We start from the raw sequence: 16,374 nt of genomic DNA on the forward strand, positions 1-16,374 counted from the left end.
CTTCCATGCTTTCCAAATGGGCTGAAACCATCAGTAGATAATCCAAGATAAACATTTCTTCTCTCTTCCGCAAATTCTGGATATGTTGACTGGAAATGTTTCCAAGCCTTTGCATCTGAAGGATGTCTAATCTCACCATTTGTGGAATGCTCTGCATGCCATCTCATTGCTTTTGCTGTGCGCTCACACTGATACAACCTCTTCAATCTTTCCGTCAAAGGCAAATACCACATTCTTTTGAATGGGATCGGAACTCTTCCCCTCGTCTCCTGATAACGAGGTTTCCCACAAAATTTGCATACATTCCGTGTCTCATCCGCTCTCCAGTAGATCATGCAGTTGTCAATACATACATCTATCACTTCATACGGTAGTTGAAGACCTGCAACAAGTTTCTGAACCTCGTAGTATGAACCCGGTGCAAGGTTATCCTCAGGTAGAATACCTTTGACAAAATCAGTAATCGCATCCATACATTCTTCAGCCAAATTATAGTCTGTCTTAATACCCATTAATCTAGTTGCAGATGATAAGACTGAATGACCATCTCTACAATTTTGATACAAAGGTTGTTTTCCTGCATCCAACATGTCAAAAAATCTCCTAGACTCGGGGTTTGGTTCTTCCCCTCTATAATGATCATGTACCATCTGCTCAGTACCTACACCATAATCTATATCCGTTCTAGATTCTTCTAACCTAATATCAGGCTGAGGTTCACTAACAGGCTGAGGTTCGCTAGTACTACCATATTCATAACCAGTTTCCCCATGAAGGTACCAAACTTTATAATTACGTGAAAACCCTTTCATATACAAATGAGTCCAAACATCAAATTCTTTTATAACCTTATTATTATTGCAAGAAGAGCAGGGACATCTTAACATACCACTTTTTGCATCCGGTTGCTGTTGAACAAGCCTCATGAATTCTCCAATCCCTTGAACGTATTCTTCCGTAAGCAAATTGGTGTTCGGATCCAAATGAGGTTTATCCATCCACGAACAATAATAAACTTCTGAAGACATGATTTTCACGGAATTGTTATGACTAAAGAGAATGAAGAGAGAATGAAGTGTGAATGAGTTGAATGAGGAGGGGTTGTATTTATAGGAAATTGCTTACGGACCTCCGACGACTTTCCGACGAAATTCCGACGGATATAAAGAAGTCCGTCGGAATTCCGTCGGAATTGTCCAATCCCAAACAGCTATACAACGGTCATATGTATTTGTCGGCAACGGTCACATGGTTCGTCGGAATTCCGTCGGAAAATACCGATGGAATTCCGACGACTTTGCTGTTAATCGGAATGTCGTCGGAATTCCGTCGGAATATACCGACGAACTTCCGACGACTACAACGGTTACATTTTTTATCGGAATGTCGTCGAAAAGTCGTCGAAAAATTCCGACGAACCGTATGTCGTCGGAATTCCGTCGGAAATGGCCGACGGAATTCCGACGATTTCATTTTTTTGGATTTGGTCGGAAATTTGTCAGTATTCCGTCGCAAATGTCCGACGACCTTGGTGTCCGTCGGAACCTCCGTCGGAATTCGGTGTGTTTTCTTGTAGTGATAGTTACTGGTCGCCCGCTGTCTACCATACTCATATGTGTGAAAAGAATAGCCTCATGTGAAATACATCTGTGATGTGGTGACCTTTACAAGTGGAGATTGAATTACTTCATGTAACCAATTAGGATAATCTGCATCGTCGTTATAATCAACCTGCAAAAATAAAGAGAACGTTGAAATACATATCATGTATGAAAAAAAAGTTTGATCGACCTGAAAATATTAAGAGTTTGAGTTAATACCTGATTCTTCAACCACTTAATAAAGTGTTGATCTTTCCTTTTGTCTACGTCACTTATGGGTATACCTGGGAATGTTTCTTCGACTTGAGAAACAAATAGGCTGTAAAATCACATTTTATATTAATTAATCTTTGGCAATTATATAATTTATACTTATAGGTGTTTAAATGTGTCCATATATGTTACCTTTCAAAATAATGCATCAATGGATCGTCGCAATTGAGTAGAATATAGGTGTGTGCACTATGAGCATCTTCTTCACTCGACCACCAAATCTCTTTTAATTTCCCACCGAGTCGCCCAATCTGGCTAAAGATTTCTGGAACACCAGCAACTGCATATGTTGGCGCGACACCACCATCATCATATCTTCTTGGAACTCTTTTCCGGGTACGTACTTTTGACGCAAAGTAGTACGATGTGAAGTGAGAAGTTTCTTCCGTCAAACTTCCAGGAATTATATAACCTTTGAACTTTTGCGAGGTTCTTTACTTTTCCCTTCAAATATTTCATGGCTCGCTCATACTGATACATCCATCCGTAATGTACAGGTCCACGAAGCAATGCCTCATATGGGAGGTGGACAGCTAGATGCTCCATGACGTCAAAAAATCCCGGAGGAAATATCTTCTCCAAGTTGCACAATAAGATGAGAATGTTCTGCTGAAGCTGTTCCACGACTTCTTCTTTAAGAGTGTGTGTCCTCAGATTCCTGAAAAATGCTCAAATGCCTTGTATATTCCAAAAACAATTAAACACATTATATTAGTCATATATTAATGCAAACTAAACCATTATAAAATTACTGCGTTATAATATACTACCTGCAAGTGCTTCATGTACGTTTTTTGGAAGTAGCTCCGCAAATGCAAAGAGAAGTAGTCGTTGCATAAAGACATGACAATCATGACTCTTTATCCCGGAGAACTTTTGACCCTTTTCAACACATCTAGAGAGATTTAAAATATACCCATCAGGGAACTTCACTTCTGATGTCACTCAGTTGAACAACACCGACTTTTTTTCTGAAGACAATCTGAATATCGGAACGGGAACTTGTCCATTTCTTTTTATATGTAACTCACTTCTTGAGAAAATATCTGGCAAGTCCAACCTTGATTTTATGTTGTCTTTTGTCTTCCCTGGGACATTCAATATTGTATTCATGATATTCTCAAAGAAATTCTTCTCTATATGCATCACATCGAGGTTGTGGTGCAGAAGAAGATCTTTCCAATATGGCAACTCCCAAAATATACTCTTCTTGTGCCAATTGTGATGAACACCGTAAGAATCAGGCATATTACGAGGGACATGCCAATTATCACCACGATGAACTGTTTCGTTAGCTCCGTAGTAGTCGATTTGCGCTTCAATTTGTTCTCTAGTTAGATATGGAGGAGGAGTGTCTCTCACAACCCTTTTGTGCATAAACAAATTCTTGTTTCTTCGGTACGGATGGCCAATGGGAAGAAATCGACGGTGACAATCGAACCAACTTGTCTTCCTACCATTCTTCAGTTGAAAAGCATCTGTCGTTCCATTACAATATGGACAAGCTAATCTCCCATGTGTAGTCCATCCAGACAACATCCCATAGGCAGGAAATTCACTTATGGTCCACGAAAGTGTCGCCCGCATCGTAAAATTCGTCTTCGTTGAGCAGTCATACGTCCTCACCCCTGTTGACCACAAATCCTTCAACTCTTTTATCAGTGGTTGTAGAAAAACATCCAGAGACCTTTTTGGATGGTTCAGACCAGGTATTAATATGGTCAAGAATAGCAACTCCCGTTGCATGAACATCTCCAGTGGCAGGTTGTATGGCGTAAGAAAGACTGGCCACAATGAATATTGTCTCCCTGACATTCCGAATGGACTAAATCCATATGTGCATAATCCGAGATACACATTCCGGCTATTGCTAGCGAAATCCGGATGTACTTTGTTAAAATATTTCCAGGCTCTTGCATCTGATGGATGAGTCATCTCACCATCCGTCTGAGTATGCTCGGCATGCCATCTCATCTTTCCAGCAGTCTGCTCTGATTGGTACAATCTTTTCAATCTATCTGTAATTGGTAAGTACCACATTCTTTGGTACGGTACCCTATTACATTCCCATCCTTGCGGCTTGAATCGTGGCTTCTTGCAGAATCGACATTCTTCTAACTTCTCATCATCTCCCCAGTAGATCATGCAGTTGTCGATGCAAACATCTATCATCTCTGAAGGCAACCCAAGACTATAAATCAGTTTCTGAATCTCATAATAAGAATCAGCAGACACATTGTCTTCTGGCAAATACTCTTTAAACAAGTATGCCCATTCATTCATGCAACTTTCAGGTAGATTGTGATCAGTTTTAATATTCATCATTCTAGCAGCCAACGACAATTTAGAGAGACCTTTTCTACAACCACTGTAAAGTGGCTGATTCGCCGTATTTAACATTTCATAAAACTGTTTTGCTTCTATATTAGGTTCTTCATCTTCATCATGAGCTATGAATGCATCAGCTACCATATCATGAACCCTATCATAATCTACCATCTGCTCTTCCTGATGGTAACTATGTTCATTATGCAAATGATGATCAACCGGGTCTTCCTGAAAATTGCTATTACTACTACTAGCTTCATTCTGATCATAATTATAACCTTCTCCACGTTGAAACCATATATAGTAATTTGGCATGAAACCTCTATTTATTAAATGCTTCCAAATATTTTCACGATTTGCCAATTTCGAATTGTTGCATTTCCGACAAGGACAGAACATCTTACCACTTTCTTGGGCGAGCGGTATGGGATCTGCTTGATGCATAAATGTCTCCAGCCCTGCAAGGTATTCTTTCGTCACTATCCCGTTAGCATCTCTATGCATATACATCCACCTCCGCAACTCAAAAATATTCCCGGAGCCCGACATTTTTTTTTTCTTTCACGTTTTTTTTTTCTTGTTGGTGTGTTTAAAATGATGTTCAAATGTCTATATTTATAGGAAATTTTCGAATTTGGAGTTTTAATTTTCCTAGGAATTTATGACGAAATTTAGTTAGGTGGCCGAAAAAACGTGTTACAACTACAAAGTTGGTGGATTCAAAATTTCCTCGCTAAGTAGACGTAAAATATTTCCTCGTAAAGTACACGCTACATTTACGTCGAGTTTACGAGGAAATCGTATTTCCTTGTAAAAGCCACGTGATATTACATCGACTTTACGACAAAATGAATTCGTCGTTATTTTACGAGGAAATAACGCTGATTTTATATTTCCTCGTAAGTTCCTCGTAAAGTCGACGTAAACTTACGAGGATTAATTTTCCTCGTTAAAGTTTCTCGCTAAACTTGTATTTTCTTGTAGTGTTAACTCATATGTATTACTAAATATTAGGGTTCCTGGATGAAATTCATAACTTATTTGGTGATAATTATGAGATGGTTGATACAAGATGGTAGATACCATTCTTTATCATTCTTTATACCAGCTTATTACTTTTCTCCTTTCATTGTTGGATATTCGGATTCATAAACCTTATGTAATCCTTGTTCCTTGGTCTATAATTAGATCACCCATTTTGGCTCAAGGTTTCTTTTAAACTTATGGAGAAAGTATATTCATAATATATATCCAACATATATTTCCAATCCTCTTTATGAGATTCTAAGATCATGTGGCACATATATTTGTGGTGGATTCTTTCATAATATCTTAAGATGATATATGTCTGGACTCATGACCCGTATCAGTCTGAGGTGGGAATATCTATGATCACTTATATGGCCTGATATAATTACTATGGCCTGATGCAGGTTCATTCTTTTATAGCTCATGGTGTCCCCAAGCATATGGACTTTTAGAATTTGAACCTTATAGGTAATGGTCTTTATATCAAATTCAACCAATATGTAATATGGTTGTGGACCATGTTTCACGGATTTTATTATGGTCATGTATCATGGGATTTGTCCTCACTCCCCCTCATGAACATACTCAAATTCGTGGTGCTTGGGACAATAAATTCCCTTGTGCATAGATATATTGCACACACGTGAGATCTTATGGGATAACATTTGTGCCCTTTTAAATATTTGCATCATAATCCGAATGGCTAAGTATGGTAATGCCATCTAAGTGATAAATTTCGTGGGTTAATCAAACATGATTGCCCTGGCTATTTGCCTAATATCATATTGATCACTAGATCAATAGAGAATGTAGTCTCGACCACTTAGGCGATTTTAATTTAGGTACTCTTATTCCCTTTTGTCCATTGTTGGAAACCATTTTTTCTTCTTAATTCAATGGACCTTATAGGGTGAATATAATGCCATTTAGGCAAAGACTTGGTCGAGCTTCTTTTCCTTTCTTTCAAGGAATGTCCAGTTGAGTTCAAGAGTATTTTATAACTGAGCCTGGATGGCAGAGCATGTCGTGCCATTTGTCAAAGGCTTCTTTGAACTCTTTGGAAAAGTGAGTTGGGGTATTAATCCTCAATCATATTTATCTTGGCACAATAAAGGCATATACATATAGTTTCTTATCAAACAACAGTTTGAATAAGATAATGATGAACTCAAAGTAATTCATTTTATTAATGAAGTCGTGTATAAAGCAAAGTATCAAAGCAATTCATGAAACATAAACTCAGGAAACATGAAAATGAGAATGTCAAAAGACAATTATATAATATGGCCTTCACAATGCATGTGTTGCCATATGGCGCTCAACTTCAGCTTCATCAGCTATAGGAGGCGTCATCTCATTATTCTTTAGCTCAATGTATCTTTTCTGAAGCTTGTCAAATCTGTTGATGGTATCTTTGATTTTCTGCTTTCTTTGTTCAGAAGCCAAAAGATATGACAAAAGGTCATTATAAGTGGTGAACTTCTTAGCCGTGTGTAGCAACATCACATCCTTTGGATGGAATGTGGAGTAGGTCTTATATAATAAAGAATAATGTGTTATCCTTTCACCACATAGTTCAAGACTATAAGCAATATCCATCAGAGCAGAATTATATTTGTCCACGGATTCAAAATCCTGGAATCTGAGGATCTCCCATTCATGGTTGGCATTTTGCCACGATACCGGTTTGAACCTTTTCCTTAACTGTAACCAAAGGTCACAAGGATCCTCAACATGGAGATACAAGTCTCTTAATTCCTCAGTGAGATGATAACGAATAATCGTTATAGCTATATGCCTTTCACTGTCAATGATATCATTGTACTCATTGATGCATTGTCCGAGTCCTCTGGATCTCAGGGCAACAAGAGTATTCTTTACCCATTCTAGGTAATTATCTCCAGAGAGATTTATGGCAGAGTAATCTGAGGGTTCAAATCTCGACATCTGAATATTTAACGAGTAATTCAAGCACTCATAATTCTATGTAAGCAATAGAATAAATCAATGTATATGATTTCAATAAGGCTTTCCCCAAATCATATAATCTATTTGCTTAAGCAATCTTAGTACGAGAATGATCAATTGATCATTGCATCTAGTAATCCTTTTAATTATAATTCAAATTGGATTGATTATATATATAGGGTATCAAGGCCCTTTTAGAATTCGAATAAGGATCAATCATCATTTTATTAAATTAGATCAAGCAAGATGGATGAAATAAAGCAAATGCATGGATCAAGAAATAGCTGAATGCATGTTCAGAACTAAGCATTGAACTTAAACAATCAAAGATCATAAAGCAAAAACCGATTCCTTCCCCCTTTTACAGGGTAAACCAAGACAAGAAAATTTTATAATTTTCAGGATATGTCTAAACCAAATTCAATTAGATTTTCAATCAATTTGGTTTCAAGGCAGGTTTATTATTTCAATTAAAGCAAACATGCTTAGTTTAAACAATAACCGATTTAATCTAATTAGATGCAAGCAATATGAATCAATTAGATGCAAGCAATATGAATCAATTAAATTTTAATTTAAATGCACCATGATCAGAATAGTCAATGATATGCAAGCATGCATGATCGGTTTTAACAAAATGACAATCGGATGCATGGAAAAAGGTTGGTTCAAAATAATCGAAGTTTGATCTAATGATTTACTAATCTAATAGATGCTATCAGGTATGCATATAAGATCAGTATATAATTCAATCATCACAAAACCAGTCTTCAAGGATGGTTTTAGATCAAGATTAATTTAACAAGAAACTATGTGATCAATGTTCAGTATATGATTTAATCATCACAAAATCCGGTTTTAAGGTTGGTATTAGATCAAGATAAATTTATATCATTTGTTTAAACTATAATGAACCGATTTCAAGGCCGGTTAAGATATAGATAAATTTTGACAAACAATAATGTGATCAAATGATATCAAACCAGAATTTATTTTATCTTATGACATATTAATTTAAATCAAGACAATAGGTTATAATATTTAAAATACTACCTAGTCAAAGATATGCATTTATTAAAATCAAATATGCATTTATAAAAATTAAATATGCATTTATAAAATCAGAAAAGTTTTTAAAATTTTATCAGTTACAAAAACAAACATCAATGGTCAAAGATATGCATTGATTAGGATTTATTTCGATTTTATTTGGTTTGACTGATTTTCAAAGAATTTGGCCGAATATGTCTCAGGATGTTTTTGATTGTTTTGAATTTTGGATTTGCTGGTTGAGAAAACCAAGCAAGAAGGATTTAGGGGATTGATATGTATAATGGCCATCAAGATACATATTTAGATTTAAGGATTTTGATGGTGAGGTTTTTGATGGCCGACTTATTCATCCTGCTAGAATAGCTGGTGATGCGGATGATCAAAGGGTTTGATTATGGGTTTTGATCCTTTAGACAATCCGGATTTAAGGTCGGATCAAATAGGAGAATGAGGGAGAGCCGATTTAAAGGCTTATGATTTTATGATTTTTTCTAATATTTTTTATGATTCAAATAGTTCTTAGAATCAAGATTCATATAGATCTTTAGATGATTAATAAGTTGTATAAGTTTTTTTTTTTTTTTTTTAGAGATACATAGATCTTTAGAGATTTATAAGTTTTTAGGATTCAAATAATTTTAGAAACAAAATTCATATAGATCTTAGATTCAAGGTTAATATTTGAGATAATTTTAGATCTATAGATTTTTATAAGTTTTAGGATTCATATAGATCCAAGATTCAGATATATGATGGTCTTAGATCTTTAGGTTTTGATTAGTTTACCTTTTAGAAAACACCAAATTGATCTGAATGGACCACCGTGAGAGAGAGCTGATCCGCGGATGAGCTGGTTGAGAGAGAGGTGGAGGAGCTGGCCGGAAAACCGTGAGAGGGATAGACTTGGCCGGCGGAGCAAGGCTGAGGGCTGGAAGAGATGGCCGGAAAAGAGATGATCGCCGGCGGATGGGATTGCTCAGGTGGAGAGAGTCTCATGCTGATAACATGTTAAGATTTGAGAGAAGATTTGTGAGAATGCTGATAACATGTTAAAGGGAGAATTGATTACAAAGATACTCTACATAATGACATGGTCAAACTCATAAAGACTAAGGTTGAATGGATCTTCCATGTGGCTAGATGTAAACCTCCAATGGACTCTAGCCTTGAACGTGTATGGTCTAGGTTATGGACCATCCACTTCATGATTCATAGCAAATTTATTTTAAACCTTTGCCTTTATTTGCTTTTTTGCAGTGTTTTTAAAACCGGACCGGAAGCTGAACCGGAAATATTTTGGGTCACGGTTCAATATGGTTCGACCGGATCAAACCTGGTTCAATAATATGGTTTAATATTTTTTTAGTATGTAAATATTAAAGTAATATTAGTAAACATGATGCATAGTTAAAATATAAATCAATTTTAAACATAAAATATTATAAATATAAATTAGTTGCTTGTTTATAATGGATGGTTTATAGATTTTCGATAGTTTTAATGGTTTTTATTGGTTTAATAACTTTGAAATATAATCCGGCTATGTGGCCGGTTCATGGTCGAACCAATTACTAGACCAATCCGGCTATATAACCGGTTCATGGTCGAACCCGATCCAACCATCGGGTCGGTCCGGTTTTAAAAACACTGTTTTTTTGCTTAGATTCTTTTTTTCCTTTCTAGTACTATCTAATAGGTTCGTCCGAAAATAAATGATACGTTGATAAATATTTAAATAATACATCTAATTTGCTCTATTACTTGAAAAAAGGAAGACTCCAATATGAGCTTTAATCTATTACTTGGACACAATTCAAAGCCATGGGTTTATATATACTTACTGAAAGGCGTAAAACATAAAAGCCCAAAGAGGGTCATGCTTTCGGCCGGTAACCCCCTATTTTCCGGTAAATAACAACCGCAACTTTCGATCAGACCAGTGGTTCTCTGAATCCTCGAACCAAAAATAGATGGACACGTGTTGTTACAGGCTGAGATATTGGACTAAGGAAGAAAACTAACGGTTTAGAACCAAAAATAGATGAAAACTAACGATATTAAGGGACAAATGTGGGCGTTTCAAGCAATCTTCTCTTCTTCTTCAGCTGCATAAATTTCATCAGGTAGATGTTATTTCATTTCTTTATTGGTTTTCACAATTTTCTTTAATTGTTTCGAATTGTGTCGTGTATTTTAGACTAATCTTGTAAGGTAGCATTTTTCCAGGTATATCAATGTTAATGGGTTAAATGAAAGATCATCTAGAAAGGGAACAGAAATTCAAGGATCGAATGTCCATATACATTAAATATATTTTGATTTGGTATAAACTAATGAAGTTGATTTCAGAAATGCGAGACTTCTCAATTTTAGCAATGTACTGGTTACATTTTTATTGTTTTTGATTTATATATTCAGTTGACTTGTTACCGATGGTATTTCTATTTTTGATTTATTTTCTGCTTTTTAATCGTTTTATTTTTATTTGTGTCATTGCTATGTTCTTCTGTTGATGTAGATTTGAAAAATGGCGGACGGTGAAGATATTCAGCCACTTGTTTGTGATAACGGGACTGGAATGGTCAAGGTAAACAAAAGAAAGCTTCTCTAGATGATTAAAAACTATATATATATATATATATATTAATATATTCAACTCTCTTGCTCCTAGGCCGGTTTTGCAGGTGATGATGCTCCAAGAGCTGTGTTCCCGAGCATCGTTGGTCGTCCGCGTCACACAGGAGTGATGGTTGGAATGGGACAAAAGGACGCTTACGTTGGAGACGAGGCACAGTCCAAACGTGGTATCTTGACTCTCAAATACCCGATCGAGCATGGAATAGTAAACAATTGGGATGACATGGAGAAGATTTGGCATCACACTTTCTACAACGAGCTGCGTGTTGCCCCTGAAGAACACCCGGTTCTGCTAACCGAAGCGCCTCTCAATCCAAAGGCTAATCGTGAGAAGATGACACAGATCATGTTTGAAACATTCAACACCCCTGCTATGTATGTTGCTATTCAAGCTGTTCTCTCCCTATATGCCAGTGGGCGTACTACTGGTTAGTACACTTATAACCATGTTTCTTTAGTCTGTTCAGTTTATTAAGTAATTAAAGATTGATATGGCTTGAATTTGAATAAAGTGTGGTTGGTTTTATTTCTATTGCATATTCTTTTGATTAGGTATTGTGTTGGACTCTGGAGATGGTGTGAGCCACACGGTTCCAATTTACGAGGGTTATGCTCTTCCACATGCAATCTTGCGTCTCGACCTTGCAGGTCGTGATCTGACGGACTACCTCATGAAAATTCTGACAGAGCGTGGTTACTCCTTCACCACAACTGCTGAGCGTGAAATCGTTAGAGACATGAAGGAGAAGCTCTCTTACATTGCCTTGGACTACGAGCAAGAGCTCGAGACTTCCAACACCAGCTCATCTGTCGAAAAGAGCTTCGAGCTGCCAGACGGGCAGGTAATTACCATCGGGGCAGAGCGTTTCCGATGTCCTGAAGTCCTGTTCCAACCATCGATGATTGGAATGGAAAATCCAGGAATCCATGAAACTACTTACAACTCAATCATGAAATGTGATGTGGACATCAGGAAGGATCTTTATGGGAACATTGTGCTCAGTGGTGGAACCACAATGTTCGGTGGGATTGGTGATAGGATGAGTAAAGAGATCACTGCGTTGGCTCCAAGCAGTATGAAGATCAAAGTGGTGGCTCCACCGGAAAGGAAGTACAGTGTCTGGATCGGTGGCTCTATCTTGGCTTCCCTCAGTACTTTCCAGCAGGTAAACAAACTCCATACAGATCTTCTATCATAGTCAAATGTTACTATTTTGGTTATAATGTGTGATACCACCAAAATGTGTCTCAAATTGTGCAGATGTGGATTGCAAAGGCTGAGTATGACGAATCTGGACCGTCGATTGTTCACAGAAAGTGCTTCTGATCAAATTCACCAAAGTGATTATCAATTTTTTTTCACCCTAAAGCCAGTTTCCATCATTGCTTACCGGCCTTCTCTGTGTTTTCGGTTATTCTTCTTCCTCATTGTTTACTATTATTATATAATCTTGCTTTTGAAGTAAATCAAGTTTAAGAAAAAAATACATATCAGTAACTAACAGTGTTATTGTTATATTTGTATACATTTTGGTATGCAAACATCACATACATGCCGAGATTTCATTTATAACATATTCAACTTGTGTTCTAATCAAGCAATGAGACGATATGCTTATTTTCACCATCGGTAAATGGATGGTTCTCTTCTTCTTTTACTAGATCTTGACCCTCCTTTTTATCACAACCCAAAAGTGGGTTTATCTCTGTGTTCTCCTCATCTTCAGGATCCATATTTTTTTTCATACTCCTCCCCGATTCCTCGTTCGGGTCAATCACCAACGGCTGAGGGAAGTGGCCGGTGACATTAGGAGAAACCATTGTGTTGATCTCTTGGTCATCTTCAATGTACTTGGTGAAGTTGGAATTGCATTTCCTATAGGAGGAAGATTCTTGTAGGACTTCATTCTTTGAAGGCTTGCGGTTGAAGCTACCAAAACCTTGAATCCCTCGAGACAGCTCGCGAGCTCGCTTCCTCTCTTCCTTGAGCAAATCTCCTTTCTCAAGTAGCCTCAAGACCTTCTCTGATTTCCTCCTAACAGATAATCCCCAATTAAACCTGCCAATAGAGAAAAATTTATAGCAGTTAGATTCTTTTTCAGACATTAAAACATGTTCCACCGTAAACCCTAAAACGAGTACCCTTTCTCGTCGATCTGTTGGAAAGATTGCATTTGCGAGATAACATCTTTATCGCCTTGAAACTCATCTGAGACGCTCTCTGGTCCATGAGTGAGCAAATGTTCAACGACTATGAGCGAGTTATAAGCCATTCTCCAGTTTCTTTGATCAAACTTTGCCAATCTATTAACACCAAACAACAACAAAGCTCCATAAATCAGTAACATAAATACATGTCTTATTTCAGCACAAAATTATTTGGTTAACCTCTCTTCCAGAAGTTATTAAATAAAATAAAAACTGGATAAGTGATATTGGGACCTTTTGTGCAAGACATTGACAATCTGCAAGTAATCTTCAAACTCAAAAGCTGCCTTTGAAATGGATCCTAAGGTTTGTGTGTTTGGACCACATGACTCTCCATCCGTAGCTTCCTCAGTCATTCTTCGATGAAATTATTCACATGATAATCACATACACATAGATTAGATATCAATAAATCCATCGATCTCATGAGTCAAAGAAGTAAAACCTATTACAAGAGAAGCAAAAGAAAGAAAGAAAACTAACAGTTGAACAGGAGTAACGTCGGTGAGAGCTAAACGCGCAGTTTTGAGCTTTTCTTTGAAGAAAAAAGAAGCTTGCTTCTTCAAGTCAATGAATGAAGGTGTTCCCATGCCGATGCTGCTTCGATTTCTGCTCATCATCGACATCTCTCTTCAAATTATTCTCAGTTTGCATACGAGGCTGAGAGAGAGAGAGAGAGAGAGGAGGTTTCAACTAAATGTCTATATTTTCTAGATTGGTCATTGAATAAAGAGACAAATAAAATTAAATAAATCAAGAAAAGTCCAGATCTGTGATTAAAAAAGGTCATGAGTTTGAAAATTTGAACGATCGTTTACTTATTATGGCTACATGGGAAAAGTCAGCATTATAGTACCAAATGCAATTACTTCCACATTTGTTTCCTAACCGATCTGATGTGATTCATTCTATATATCACAAGTCCGTAACTACGCACAAGTATTTTTAACGAATAATTCAGTTTAAAAATGAATTATGTAGTTTAAAAAACGAAATTATTTATTTATTGCATATGCAGAATTTGTATTGAGAAATTGGTTTCAGACTCAACCGTATTAACAACTTTTGAAGGAATAATACAGTTAAAAAACAAGGAGTTAATAAAAAGAAGATATATGGGTTTGGGTAAAGCTTTCATGTTTTCAATATAATTCGGGTAAACACCTATTTCCACACTAGAAGTATCATATAGTAACAATTCCGCATAATCTTTTAACCTCGACCTAATTCCACATATTAGAAGTATTAAAACTTATTTCTCTCCAATCCAAAAGATCAAAACCTATATCTCCATAATGTATTAAGTATGAACTAAAATCCACACAATCCGATTTAGATCGGTTTACTATTCAAAAATTTGAAACTTAACCAATGGCTAACCTGATTGAATCGATACAATCTGATTTTAAAATTTTACCAAAGTATGATTAGGAAGTTGGATCGGGATTGTATTTGGATCTCAGGTTGGGTCGGGTTTTAAATTCGGTCCAAAACATACTAACTTAGTACCGGTTTACGTTCAAACCATTTAAAACAAGTCAAACCTTCATTTATGGGGATATGAATTTTGATCTTTCTGAATTGGGAGAAATAAGTTTTAATATTTCTAATATGTGGAAATAGGTCGAGGTTGAAAGATTGTGTATAACCGTTACTGTTACTATATGATATTTCTGGTGCGGAAATATGTCGTTTACAGTAAATAATAAAAAAATGTTATTTTTTTTTAATACTTCTATAGTGGAAAATATAAAGTGGTTACTATGGTAGCAGTGTGTAAGCGACCACAAAGTATAAGCGACCTTCTCTACACGGAGTGATTGAATCTGGAAGCAGTAGAACTGGCCGTACAGTTTGAAAAATGAATCTCACGATTGGGCGGCTCTTGACACCCCGAAAATCTAGCGAGAAATTGGCCAGAGATATACTGTTGGATAATTCCAATTAACTTGAAGAGCAAGTTAACTCATTAAAGTGAAGTTTGATGGGTTAAGGAAAAAGGAAAACATATCGAGCTTAGGAATGTTTCCATATTATATTAGGAAAAGATGTAGCTTCGCCCTTAGGAAAAGATGTAGTTTCTTCCTATATAAAGAGTTCTCATGGAGAGATGTTCCATTAAGAGAAACACACTGAAAGGTTTAGTTTTGAGAGAGTTTCTAAATCTAATAAGAAGTGAAGTTCTTATAATCTTTGTGTTCGTGCGACTTTAATTGGTATCAGAGCCAGGTTTCGAAGGTCGTTTACAAGAGGAGTTGTAACTTCGATCAAAACATGGGAGACGATTCTCAAGCACATGATAAAGGTCTTGAGATGAAGAAGGACATACGATGTTCGATGCTAACATCGACCAACTACACCGTATGGTCGATGCGAATGAAAGTGATGCTTCGTTTATACGAAGTTTGGGATACGATTGATCTAGGGAGTAACGATGCAAAGAAGAACAATATGGCGATTGCTCTAATCTTTCAATCAGTCCCGGAGGCGCTAATACTTCAGATTGGAGAATATGATACATCGAAGAAGATTTGGGAAGCTATCAAATCCCGTAACCTAGGTGCTGATCGCGTGAGAGAAGCAAGGTTACAAACTTTGATGTATGAGTTCGGCAAACTGAAGATGACAGACACAGACACGGTGGATAACTACGCAGGAAAACTTTTAGGCTTAACATCGAGAGCAGCCGCGTTAGGAGATATAATGGAAGCATCAAAGCTGGTAAAGAAGTTTCTGAAGGGACTTCCAAGAACGAAGTTCATTCACATCGTAGCTTCGTTAGAACAAGTGTTGGATCTAAATTCAACGGGATTCGAAGACATTGTTGGGAGATTGAAGGCTTTCGAAGAACGCATCAAAGAAGAAACCCAAGATGAAGATCAATCGAAGCTAATGTTTGTAAAGAATGATGCACAAGGTCGTGGAAGCCATAACAACTCGCGAGGAAGCAGAGGTAGAGGTTATGGTGGAAGAGGAAGAGGAGGAGGAAGGTCTAATGGTTCTGATGGTCATAACAAAGGAGGAGAAGCTTCAGACAAGACCAAGAAGGACTACTCCAAGGTTAAATGCTGGAGATGCGACAATATGGGGCACTTCGTGTCACATTGTCCTACACGACCAAGAGAAGAAGCTAACCTAACGGAAACACAAGAAGTAGATGCATTATCTATGCATGAAATAGTATTCCTCAACGAAGAGAGAGTGTTTCCTAAGAGGTTTGATGAATGCGATGGAAATACGAGTATATGGTACCTTGACAATGGTGCAAGTAACCATA

At 36.9% G+C, this 16,374-nt stretch overlaps 2 protein-coding genes across 5 annotated transcripts; one reads left to right on the plus strand and one right to left on the minus strand.

Moving 5' to 3' along the window:
• The first annotated feature begins 10,292 nt into the window (after window positions 1-10,292).
• Window positions 10,293-12,387, plus strand: LOC106407976 (actin-12-like). 4 transcript variants are annotated; one of them, XM_013848841.3, is made up of 5 exons: window positions 10,293-10,375; window positions 10,771-10,839; window positions 10,924-11,317; window positions 11,442-12,055; window positions 12,151-12,387. In XM_013848841.3, exons 2-5 carry the CDS (start codon window positions 10,780-10,782, stop codon window positions 12,214-12,216), a joined length of 1,134 nt encoding a protein of 377 aa, XP_013704295.1. In that variant the 5' UTR covers window positions 10,293-10,375; window positions 10,771-10,779; the 3' UTR covers window positions 12,217-12,387. The 4 variants fall into 4 exon arrangements, with proteins under 4 accessions (XP_013704295.1, XP_022555567.1, XP_048606720.1 ...); XM_022699846.2 differs by lacking the exon at window positions 10,293-10,375 and adding an exon at window positions 10,410-10,478; XM_048750763.1 differs by lacking the exon at window positions 10,293-10,375 and adding an exon at window positions 10,496-10,629.
• On the minus strand, window positions 12,362-13,897 carry LOC106408061 (epsin). The gene is made up of 4 exons (XM_013848911.3): window positions 13,581-13,897; window positions 13,332-13,454; window positions 13,032-13,193; window positions 12,362-12,948 (listed from the first exon to the last, which is right to left on the minus strand). Exons 1-4 carry the CDS (start codon window positions 13,721-13,723, stop codon window positions 12,480-12,482), a joined length of 897 nt encoding a protein of 298 aa, XP_013704365.1. The 5' UTR covers window positions 13,724-13,897; the 3' UTR covers window positions 12,362-12,479.
• Between the last annotated feature and the right edge of the window lie 2,477 nt (window positions 13,898-16,374).

The sequence above is a fragment of the Brassica napus genome, chromosome C3, assembly GCF_020379485.1.
Source record: "Brassica napus cultivar Da-Ae chromosome C3, Da-Ae, whole genome shotgun sequence".
In the NCBI taxonomy this organism is placed as follows: domain Eukaryota; kingdom Viridiplantae; phylum Streptophyta; class Magnoliopsida; order Brassicales; family Brassicaceae; genus Brassica; species Brassica napus.